A 13,117-nucleotide genomic window follows, 5' to 3' on the forward strand; every position below is an offset into this window, starting at 1 on the left:
GTGCGTATGTGGATGTGGAATAATAATAATAATAATAATAATAATAATTAAAAAGGTAAAACCTGTTGTTAGCACATAGTCTACTCCTGTCGAATAACACCAAGAGGTCTGCTCAAGGCTTTACATCCTCATCCGACGGACAAATCAACATCAACAGCGTCATCCTCACTCCTCACAGCGGAAAGGTTTGGAATTTAATCCAGGCTTTTGGTATGCAATCTAGTGATTAGAAACTGTATACCACCACCTCCCCTACCCTGCCGGCCAACATTCTGATGGTGAACATTTTTTCAACCAACGGGACTTGAACCGACTAACCAGGTGACAGAACATAGACTTGACGCCTTAATGATCATGGCCACCAGGCTGGTTACTTAAAATATGAAAACTAGGGAGATAGTTGAAAGATAAATATAATTTTCAAGAACTGGTATGACTTTACTTTTAACATGAAAATATACATTTCATCCTTCACCTGGAGAAAGGTAACAGTGACCTCTCTTGCTCTTAATATAACCTTCAAGTTTTTTCAGTCCGACGAAACACAAAATACAACTGAATCAGTTATTTGACAAACCACACAGGTCCATTTTTGGACAAAATATCTTTAATGCATATTTATATGTTACAATTATGTGTATTCCCATACTTCAGAAAGAAAGCTTATATGTCAACATTATAAGGTTTAAATGAGACCCTGAAAATTTTCTCCTGGCCTACTGTTAATAGGCAGAACATATCTGAAGAACTTAAATAACAGCATGACATGACATTCCCTTGGCGTTACTGTTAACAGGGAGGATATCAATACGTGATATTGTTAAGACGAACAATGTTGGAAAATGTTCTAAATTTTTACTTTAATGTTGTTGTATGAAGGGAAATTTAAAGATGATACTTAATTACATAATTAAAATTTGATATGTAGTACGCTTAAATATTTGTAAGCATTGAAAACATTTCTTTTTTTTAATGAGCAGAATTATTACAAAAGATCTGATAAATGATTTGTATAAAAATCAGACACAAATTCTAAACATCAGAAACTGTAGGCAGCTTTTTTTCACTTTTCTCAAAACTAGTAGTAGTGGATGTGTGTGCTTTCTGAAATAACCGATTCAATCTATAAAACTGTTTGAGATCATACTGTTATTAATGCGTTCTTTTACAGGTAGACCTATTTTGTGTTTCGAAAGACTGAAAGAAACTTAAAAGGTTATATTAAGTCAGTTGACACAGAAGAATATAGCTTTCTTCTTAAACATCCCTCGCACTTTTCACATTTCTGTGACAAAGTAGTTGATATCACTGCAGTGAGTTCTTTATGTACACGACTATAAACACAGCCCACACGTCACGCCTCACAAGCTGCTACTACACCTGAAACAGCAAAATGAAACACCATTCGTTAGTCAACCTGCCTCCACCAAACTTCAAAGGAAGTTCCTTTGGAACGCCATTGAGCAGGGTGTAAGCAGCTCTCAGGGTACACCACAACATGCAAGGAAGTGATGATGCATACAGGATAACAGGAAAACTTCACTTTCACAATATTTAACCCTACAAGTGCCAGCTTTATATCCTGGAATGTCACCATACAAACCTGCAATTTGTAGCCTGCAGATTAAATGCTAAGAGTTACCACAAATTTTATAAAATGTCACATATGTGAATTTTTAGAGCAGATTCTGCAGTATAATTATATGTAGTAAATAACTTTACTTAAGAAGTGGAAAGAACTAAAAATGATAACATTTAAATCAATTTAAAATTCAAGGCAAAATTATCAGAAAAACATTATGTAAGTTGAAAAATCTAATATATACAAATTGTTCCTTGATATTTTCTCAATCACCAGTAAAAGTATGGTTGCCATATTTGCAAAACTAGGATCTCAACAGAAAATAATATGAATGGACATGTAAAGCAGGAAGTTAGGTTATGTTACGTTGCTTGAGTTTTCTGAGGGGATCTCTCTGTTGTTCTTCCTTGTTGGAATGTTGTGGTTTTCTCATAAAAATAAAATGTCGTGTAAATATCTTGTATATATCTTAAGGAAGACAACATTGAGGTTATGTGTCGGTAACTCAGATAATTGAGTGGAGTGGTTTATCTTTGTTTGCTTTTGTTCTTTGAACGTTTGAACTGCTTCGTGTGTGTGATGCTCAGTTGTAGTCAACAGCTCGTAATAAATGGATGTGTGTGATGAAGCTGGTGTTTCAATGGTATAATCTGATAACCTAAACCGGTGTAACGAGCAGAAATGAAGATATATCAAGATTCCTTTGCATCACTCCTCTAAGGCCTGTAATAGTGTTCTAGTTGTCGAAAGCATTGTAGGCATAACTTTATCTGCATTAGCAGCATCGAAAAGTTACATCATCCTCGGAATCACGCGATCACTGTTTTCTGGCATTTGAGTCTGCTCTGGCCCACTATCACTGTCACTACTCGTATCAAAACTATTCATTTTCACTGTGTTCCACATCAATAAATTCACTTAATCAATTATCCCACAATAACATCAATATCGCCAACATCGATATCATGAGTCACCATTTTGGCCGCTTGTAAACACTGAAATTCCAAAGCAAAGAGGATACATAACATGGAATATTTACTGTACATGGTCAGTGTTCTCCCTAGGACCTTTTTAATGGGTGTACCGCCCTGTTGTTTATACGGACTGCCTGGCTAACATAACCTACGTAGATGCTAGTTACATAATATTAATGCATATTTGAGTCACAGGGTGTTCCAAATTAAAATGAAAAACTGTTTATTTAATAATCTTCATTATTGTCAGCAAAACTGCATCAATTACATAGGAGTTTAAATGTTCATCTTGACTATCATATAGTGCCATGCGCGAATGGCGTATAGATTAGCATGGAATCATATGCGAGCACTCGATTCTGCAGGACGTAGCAAACCAACATGGTACTCCACAGCAACCGAGTGATAAGCCCCGGAGTTATATGATTATGAATGAGCAATACAACACTAGAAGTTCAAAATACTATGTTGTGTCTTTTTCGTAATAATAACACTAAAATAGTTCAATTTTATAATCAATGTTTACCTGTCTAATATTATTGTCATTGCCCTGAGGGGAATAAATTGAGATTTTATCATATTCATTTTTTACGTAGCGTTCACCGCCCGGCTACTCATTCCTGCCACCCAACTGATGAAAGTTTCTGGGGAGATCACTGGTGGTTATGGAACTCGTTACGGCAGTAAGAATAAACTTTCAACTACGCGTGATAACTTAGTTTGTGTCTTATATCAATAAATATTGCCTAAAATACCTTCATCATGACTTTTAAAATTTTTAAAATTAAAAAAAAGAATTTTTTAAAACAATTTGCTTTACGTCGCACCGACACAGATAGGTCTTATGGCGAAGATGGGACAGGAACGGGCTAGGAGTGGGAAGGAAGCTACTGTGGCCTTAATTAAGGTACAGCCCCAGAATTTGCCTGGTGTGAAAATGGGAAACCACGAAAAACCGTTTTCAGGGCTGCCGACAGTGGGGTTCGAACCTACTATCTCCCAAATACTGGATACTGGCCGCACTTAAGCGATTGCAGCTATCGAGCTTGGTATGAAGATATTGATTCCCTTAGGGAACCTGAAATATTTGGGGTGAAACGCTGGCAACCAGTGATGAGTTAGCTGGAAAATTTATAATGTACAATAATGGACCAAATGTATTGGTGTAACTTTTATGAAGGTCGATTTTTTTAATGCTGACACTACAGACAGTTGTACAACGTTGAAAAATTGACCTTTGGCTCTTATAGGTTAAATTAAATGTAGATACCGGAAATGGAACAAAAGATCAGAAGGCGAAAGATCAAAAATGAAGTGAACAGGAAGGTGCTATTTGCTTTACGTCACACTGACACAGATATGTCTTATGGCGACGATGGGATAGGAAAGGCCTAGGAATGGGAAGGAAGCGGCCATGGCCTTAATTAAGGTACAGCCCCAGCATTTGCCTGGTGTGAAAATGGGAAACCACGGAAAACCATCTTCAGGGCTGCCGACAGTGGGGTTCAAACCACTATCTCCCGATTACTGGATACTGGCCGCACTTAAGCGACTGCAGCTATCGAGCTCGTTGAACAGGAAGGAAGCCAGCATCAAGGTTCCTATTGCTAGCGTTATAAAGAAGCGTAGATATGTAATGAGAATAGACAATGAGAGAACTGCAAGGGAACACTTCAACTTCAAAGTGGAAGGAAAATGACCAAATGGAAGACCAAGGGACTGTTGAGAGTGAAATCAGGCTGGAGGTAAAGGGATTCACGTGGTAAATGTCCAAGAACAAAAAAGTATTTTGAAGATATAAAGAAGTAGCGAGCACTCGTATATCACATCTGGGAAACTGGAGTTGGAGAATGACGATGATGCAAAGGAAAGGAAGGAAAAAGTGAAAAATGAAGTCATTTAATGAAATACAGGAATATGAATAGGATAAACATGACGACAAGCCTCCGAGGAGCAAAAGAAAATGAGACGAAAATTTCTTCACAATGGAAATGTAGAGTTGGAGAATGACGATGATGCAAAGGAAAGGAAGAAAAAAGTGAAAAATGAAGTCATTTACTGAAATACAGGAATATGACGACAAGCCTCCGAGGAGCAAAAGAAAATAAGACAAAAATTATCTTCACAACGGAAATGGCTCTCTGCTCATCAGTTCCAGTTCTTCTCAGACATCTATGAGCTTGTTTCTACTTATCAGGAGGGCAAGCATCTTCACAAATCTCAAGTCTTGACGTGGAAAGTGCATGATAAGCAGGGTAAAGAGAGGAAAAATGGAGAGACAAAAAGACAAAGAAGAATCATCATCATCACTGGGTCCTTCTGCGCAAAGCACATAGGGCACCAAGCTTCTGCCAACGAGTCCTGTTCGAAGTGGCATTCTCGATATCGTCCTGCCTGATGTTAACTATTCGTAGATCTTTTTTTAATGTTTAACACAATGTTTTGCGTGGAAGCCTGATTACCGCCCGCTGCCTAGTTTGCATGGCAGTCTTCAAGTATCGGCTGCCTGGTTAAGTGAAGAACATGGTTGACTAGATGCATTCGATATTCTGCCACAATTTCCTGCAACCACTCTGTCATAAAATTTCCTCACTGGTGATTTAGTCGTGCGAAGTAAGCAACATCTTCTGCGTGCGTCGACTGCGTTATGTTTCCATGCTGTCTGCGCCGTAATTTTCTAAGTTTCACTGGCAAAGATTGCTGTTGGCATGATGAATGTTTTATAAAGTTTGAGTTTCATGTCTTTATTAACCACTGAAGTGGACCAGCTGGGTCGCAAGTGCTGAGGCTTTGCCGATTCTGTAGCGGACATCTACACTGCCATCTTGCAATAAGACTTTACCGAGGTAAGTGAATTGTTTCACTCATTCGACTGGATGCTGCCCAAAGGTGATTGGCATGACAGTAGTGTGATTACCATTCAACACTGTTTCCTTCATCAACACTAACAAGTCCAACTATTCCAGCCTCAGTGCCATGTCTTGTAGAGAGGTACAGATGGTAAAACGCTACAAAAGGAATACAGGATAAACACAGAAGAAAAGAAGCCCAAGCAGTTATATAACAAAAAACGAAAAATCTTGCATATATGGGTAAAAGGTAATTACATAAGGACTCAGTTATATTGAAGAAATTCCTATCTTTGTTCTGTACAATGTTATTTGAGTTAATCAGGAACTCAGAAGAATTAGGATTGATAAGGAGAGGACTTTGGAACCATGTTGGCCGTCATACGTGATATATCTGCTCAAAGACTGTGTCACATTAGGTAATAACTTCAATCTGAGGCTCTTTTACGTTTGAAAGCAATAAAAGAAGCTAACCACTGGCTTGCTGGGCCTATCGTGGATCTTCGCGCAAGTGTTTGGTTTTGCACTAGATGGTCAGTACCTGACAAGCATTTCCTCATGTCAGCTAGATCTATTGTTTTTCTACTATTTCTAGACATGGAAAAGGTTTATGATAGCTTACCAAGGGAGCATATCTGGAAATACCAAAAAGAGCTGGGAGTTCATGACAGTCTTACTGCAAAAGTGAAGATGCTGTGTGATAAAACCAGAAGTTGTGTGCAAGTGGGTTGCAGGCTGTCCAAATGGTTTGAAACAAACAGAGGAGTACAAAGAAAGCGTTTTGTCACCTCTCTTATTTATCACTGTGATGGATGCCATAATAAAGGCTCTAAAAAGGAAGGAACAACAGGACTTGCAAGCTTTTATCTTTGCAGACGACGTGGTGATCTGGGGTGAAATTGAAACTGAAATGGAGAAAAAGCTGCAGAAATTGAGTCAAGAGTTTAAGACGTATGATTCAAATATCAACAAGGCTAAGACAGTGGTGATGAAGATACAGAGGGGAGATGGCAAACCACAAATCAGAATAAATGACACCAAACTGGACAGTGTTCCAACGTTTAAGTACTTGGGTAGTACAGTATCAAAAGACAACCTTGCAAAGTATAAGGTGGACAGTCGAATTAGCAAGGCAACTCAATTTTACCATCAAGTAAGACAGCTGCTGTGGGATAAACAAGTACCATTAAAAGCAAAGATGACATTATATAAATCATATTATACACCCATCCTCACGTATAGCTTGATCCACCTTAACGAGACAAGAGAACTCAAAACTCCAAGCTGCAGAAATGAAGTTCCTACGCACCATGATACAGAACTTTACAAATAAAAAGTATTTATATGCTCCTCCTTTTCAATACAAAACAACCATCTATATTACGCTGTAAGCTTAGTGTCAATGTGACATGAGACTGACAAGGTCGCACCACTTGAGACGACTGCCTTTTAACAAATGATGCACACTTATTAATCCTGTTACTGATGGTCTCGCTACGCTGCCCAACACAGTGTCTCATTTTAAAAAAGAATCAGCAAGTTTTATGTAAATACGACTTTTCAAATGAGAGGATTTTTTATCTCAACATGTTTTTACTTTATCAATCATGATCACTGTATTTTAATTCCACTTCAGTATTTTTAACTTGTTGGTATAACGTAATAATTGAATACCTGTCGGCAAAAACGTTGTAACCCTCAAAATGAAAGTTTTTCCATTGATACAACATTTCTGCACCCGAACGACACGTGGCGAAATTTAAACAAAAGAAAAAAGGCGCTCAACGTTCAAGTTTGCCAATATAACTTCCTACATGCCTCACTCTTACCGCATACATCGTTTATGCACGGAAACCCAGCATTCTAGAAAAGTGAGGGTTACAACGTTTTTGCCGGCAGGTGTTCAATTGAACTTCTACTGAGGGTGGCCTTTAAATTGAGCCACATCCCCTCCCATCGAGGACACAATCCAGCACAAATAAATACCGTGAAAGAGATTTGAGGCGTAGATTGTGACTAGGAAAGGCCAAAGAACACAGCCTTGAACTGGAAAGTAGTCTGATTACCAATTTAAGAAAATAGTAAGAGACTAATTCTACAAGTAATAAAATTCAAGTACACGTAATGAGGGTTTATTAATATCGTAAAATAAAGGCAGAAGGAAAGAATAAAAGGAATCAATTAAAGGATAAGAACGGGTACATACATTAGTAGACCTGGTCCAGTTGGTGGCATAACATTGGTACGTGAGCATGACGTTATCAAACTTCAAGATAAAATTAAACTTTCAACGAGCTCACTCATTTAAATGGAATATCATTATTGAATATGCCAGTATAAATATTACTGTCATAGATCAAGCACATCGTTCTTCCCATGAGTTTAATATCGTATCATCTTTCTCACACACGTTTCAACACCCTCATACCAACAATCACCATAGATCGTCCAACTCCCACGCATCAAGGAGAAAAAACCCCGAGCAGGAAAAAATAAAATATGTTAGATATCAGTATGGCACAGACAAACATCTCTGGACCAAGGAAACAATATAAAATAACCAAAAGGAGAATCCCAGGCATGCGCATAGCCCAAATATAAGAAACATAAACATGGCGGCCCCATGGGTAAGTAAGCGGCCAAGACAGGTGCGAAGGCAAAAGAAACAGCACCGCATGAAAAGCAAAAAATAAGATACAGAAACAAGATTAAAATGAAAATTTAGCTGACCGATACGTCATTTTTTCACTCCCCCCTCACACCAACATACGTGCACACATTCAGACACAGCCGGGATCGGCAACCAATGTGAGCACAGGGCCGGTTAAAAGGCGAACTCAATTTCATATAGCATGACTCCAAGGTCACAAACGAGGTCTCATTATTATTAGAAGTTGCGTGCCCGGCACAAAGGAATTAGCTGCGGGATCAGAGAAATCCCACAGTCATGCACAAACCCATCAGGGTTAGCACTTCGTACGACACGAGTGGAAGCTTGCGCCGACACGAAGGGCAAACAGTCATTACATGGCGGATTACATTAGAATGCAGTGCACATGAAAAGAAGTAATATGAGACCCAAGTATCAACATATCATAATCAAAATAACCACAGGGACCCAAGTATCAACATATCATAATCAAAATAACCACAGGAAAACATGTAGCCCATTTATACTGTGGAGCGAAAAGACGCATATCAATCAGCTATGAATAATAGAACAAATATTACGAAAGAACAGTCGAACAAATAATAACATGAAAGAATTACCATACCTGGAATATATTAACGAGCAAAGTAAGGAGGAGGATGGTAGTATAGGCTAAGTTTAAATCTTTTAAAAACCCTTCTGTAACTCAAAAACGCCACTCCGATCTGCGTAGGGTCCATTTTTATACTTCTCTCTAAACCAAAACAAAGATTCGAGTCAAAGAGATAAAATTAGTATCTCGTGGGAAAGATCGACCATCCGCGTCCACCATCGAGGGAGCTGCCCTCTCTAGTACAATCATGGGAATAGTTAAGTTATTTATGGCGAGGCCGGAAGAGACCATTAGCAATAACAGAACAGTTACATTTATGAATTTGCCGTGCAGACATGGCTCAAGATTAGGCTGAAAGATGTATAGATATCGTCCCATCTAATATAGCTGGTTGTTTTGTATTGAAAAGGAGGATCATATAAATACTTTTTATTTGTAAAATGATACTCATCAATACGGAATGAGATTTATAACATGCAACCATGATACAGAAGACCAGGATGGACAAATTCAGGAATGAAAAACTCTCAGAGGAGGTGGGAATAGGAGACTCCCTACTACAGAGGATTCAGAAAGCAAGACTGAAGTGGTTTGGTAAGGATGAATGCAAGCAGAACTGCAAGAAGAGAATGTGAAAGAGAAGTAAGAGGAAAAAGATCAGTGGGCAGGCCCAGAGGAAAATTGACAGATCTGATGAAGAAAGATGTCGAGAGAGGACAAGAATGGGAAAAGATTATGAGAGAACAGTGGTTCATGGACAGACAAAGATGGAGGAGGCTCATACACCACACCCGGGCAACTGGAGCTGGAGATGGATTATGATGATGATGATGATGGTGGTGGTGGAGATAACCCATCTCTTTGAAGACAAAGGGTGTATGAAGATGCAGATTTACGTTGCACCATCACAGACAAGTCATTAAAATTGAAATAATTGATAAAGAGATTCAACCTATTCAATACAAAAGAATAAGAAATGTAGTGAATTACATTCTTATTTAATAATAAGTAGAAGAAAAGAAGTCACCATAAATGGTAATAAAATCAAAATAGTAACTCAGTTTAAATATCTTGGAGAAGTAATAACACATAACTTAAATGAAAAAATCTCAATCCAAGTAAAAACAAATAGATTAGTTAAAGCACAAAAATTAACATGGGATATCTACAAAAAGAAATGTCTATCAATAAATACAAAAATAAAACACTACAACACAGTTATAAAACCGGAAGCTACATATGCAGCAGAAACACTCTTTTACCTGAATAAACAATCAAAGACTGACAGACTTCAGAAAATTGAAAGGAGGATTGGAAGAACCTGTATCAACAAAAAATATCAGAAAGATGGACAGTGGCGGTTAATACCTAACAAAGTCGTGTACAAAGAGCTAGAACCCATTACAGATACTATGCGTAAGAGGAGACTGGGATTCTTTGGACATATCATGAGGATGCAGGACTCGAGACTTCTGAAACAACTAGTACAACACAATCTCGTCTCAAAAAATACCACAACAGGATGTAAATGGATCAGAGAAGTAAGAGAGGATCTGAAGGAAATAGGCCTTACAACAGAAGACACCAAAAATAAGATAAAATTGAATACAAAACTCAAGAATACAAACCTCCGCTTTACCCTTACACAAAACAAACCAACAACACGCACATTTTCAACTGAGGAAAGGGCACGAAGATCGGAGCGTCTGAAGAAGTACTGGGAGGACCGCAAAGCCCGAACAATCCCTTCAAAGAGACCTGAACGACGGACTGACTAAAGTGATCCTATGTGGTCATAAAAGAAGAAGAAGAAGAAGAAGAATAAGTAGAAGTGGTACCGGTTTCGACCCTAGTCCAGGTCAATTCTATAGGAGAATTCTATAGGAGCACAATTATTTAATTATATTAAATTATATTATCTTTATCTATATACAGTAGAGTCTCGCTCATCCGACCTTCGCTTATCCGACATTCCGTGTTATCCGACACTGTTAGACTTAATTTCAACTTTTGGTGGAGACTAAATTCAGGCACACCCACTGTGGAGGGTGCGACCATGGGACAAGCACTGGCCTGAACGCTGGCGGTAGGACTGGGTTTTTCTCAAGGACAGGTGCAGTGAGTCTTCAGTCATTGTAGTATTGGTTGGGTGCGGATGTTATAGTTTTCATATCCTCTGTGAGTATGGCGAGTAAATGGAAGAAAGTGACTGTTTCTATGGAACACAAATTGAGTGCATTAAAGAGACTGGACAAAGGGGAAATTCTTCAAAATGTGGCTTCAGATTATGGTGTTGAACGTGTTACAGTGGGAGACTGGAAAAAGAAGAGGGAAGAAATTGAAAAGTTGTGCTCTACCAGAGCAGAGAAAAACAATGAAAAATGTCAGTACGAAAAAGTAAGTGAAGCACTATTTCTTTGGTATCTCAACACCGGGAAAAGGGCCTCCCAATATCTGGCACCATTCTGCAGGAAAAGGCTGTGTATTTCCAGAAGTAGTTTAATGAAGGGGACCCTTTTCCTGCCAGTGCTGGGTGGCGTGATCGGTGGCAAAAACGGTACGGTATTAGGTAGCTTAATATCTGTGGAGGAAAGTTTCTTTTCGTAAGACATCTGGAATGTTTTCGTTTAATACTGCATGTACTGTACAATTGAATTGGTAATTCAATAAGTAGAGCACCGTAAAACATGTCATTATTTTAGCCTTCCTGTTTGTTTCAGTTAATTTTCAAAGTTATTCTGAATTATCCGACATTTTCGGTGATCCGACGTACTCCAGGTCCCGTTTACGTCGGATAATCGAGACTCTACTGTACTTACTTTCCCGCAACCGAAGAAAATTACTGGATCATCAAGCTATTCTCCATTTTACTTTGGTGTTTGAAACCACAGTGCCTGATGTTAAATATACCGCGCTGAGCACTGGGAGCTGGCAAGTTACTTCAATAGATCTACTTATCTTCAACTCCTGCACGATTATGGATCTTGGTATGTGTTTGATTATGATATGACTTTGTGCCTGACAGTGTTTAAAAATTAGCTCATTTTACCGTTCTCCGCTACTCATAAACATTATAAGACTTTGCCTAACACTGCGTGTGCCATACTGCCGCTCAGAAAATTACGCACCGTTTTCTTTTAAGTGACTTACATTTTACTTCTTCTGAATTTTACAGTGTCTACCCCGTTCATTTTTATATCGCCTCTTCTACTGATCCGGAGTGTACTTGATCTTTTATTTCCTTTTCCTCTGCATTGTTTTTCATGTTTTAATCGGCTGATGATGACCTGGACTAGGATTGAAACCGGTACCACTTCTACTTATTATTAAATAAGAATGTAATCCACTACATTTCTTATTCTTTTGTATTGAATAGGTTGAATCTCTTCATCAATTATTTCAATTTTAACTGTAATATTCTTCAATATGGAACAATGAAATTTTTAACTTTAAATAGATAAGTCATGGTGACGATAGGAAAGGCCTAGGAGTTGGAAGGAAGCGGCCATGGCCTTAATTAAGGTGCAGCCCCAGCATATACCTAGTGTGAAAATGGGAAACCACAGAAAACCATCTTCAGGGCTGCTGACAGTGGGATTCGAACCCACTATCTCCCAGATGCAAGCTCACAGCCGGGTGCCCCTAACCGCACGGCCAACTCGCCCGGTTTTGGTGTTTTCCATTACTCACTAGTACTAAAAGTGATGCAGTGAACAGCAAGCCTGTTTAACATAACTAACTCTTACCCGACAAGATAGAGGAGAACGCTTGTGAAGCTGGAGACTCGGGCAAGTCTGTCAAGAAGTTGTTACCCTCGTCACAACTACGAGCAAGTTGAGGATCCAGAGGAAGACTACCCAGGAAAGGTATACCCAGCTCTGCAGCCATCTTGCTGGCACCACCGGTGGTTGCCTGGAAAATCTGAGACTGCACCTGAAAGAGGAACCGTGCTGGAGAATATGTACTATTACAGAATACACAGCAGAGTGTGAACACTGCAGTAGCTAATACCTTGCACTTGGGACAGACGAAGGTACTCATATTCTCGATGACACCCAGCACTCTGATGTTGACCTTGCGACAGAAGTCAATCTCCTTGCGTACATCGAGCAGAGCTACCTCCTGAGGTGTCGTCACGATTATGGCCCCTGTGAGCCCAGCTCCCAGGAGATACTGGGCGGCAGACAAGTGCTCGTCAGATGTGCCAGGGGGTGTGTCTATCACCAGGTAGTCCAAGTCACCCCAGTCTACATCGCTGAGGAACTGTCGGATCATCCCTGACACACACACAAAGTTGATTAATACATCTTTATCTTGAGTGGGGAAAAAAAAAAAAAAACAGAACTATTTGGTCACCTATACACAAATCAATACAAGAATAATGTGTTTATGGAGGTGTGTTTATAATCCATTACTGTCAGGTTCTTGTTGTTGCTGTTATAGTCACAC

The 13,117-nt window shown here is 39.0% G+C and overlaps 1 protein-coding gene across 1 annotated transcript in view; it reads right to left on the reverse strand.

Annotated features, from left to right (window-relative positions):
• Positions 1-414: 414 nt before the first annotated feature.
• Positions 415-13,117, reverse strand: part of Nubp1 (NUBP iron-sulfur cluster assembly factor 1) — a 99,406-nt gene continuing 86,703 nt past the window's right edge. The window contains exons 7-9 of the mRNA XM_067136008.2: positions 12,680-12,945; positions 12,415-12,601; positions 415-1,380 (exon numbers count right to left, since the gene is read on the reverse strand). Coding sequence (XP_066992109.2) covers positions 1,355-1,380; positions 12,415-12,601; positions 12,680-12,945 — 479 coding nt within the window. The 3' untranslated portion in view covers positions 415-1,354. The remainder of the gene's footprint in view (positions 1,381-12,414; positions 12,602-12,679; positions 12,946-13,117) is intronic.

The sequence above is a fragment of the Anabrus simplex genome, chromosome 1 (genome assembly GCF_040414725.1).
Source record: "Anabrus simplex isolate iqAnaSimp1 chromosome 1, ASM4041472v1, whole genome shotgun sequence".
Taxonomy (NCBI): Eukaryota; Metazoa; Arthropoda; class Insecta; order Orthoptera; family Tettigoniidae; genus Anabrus; species Anabrus simplex.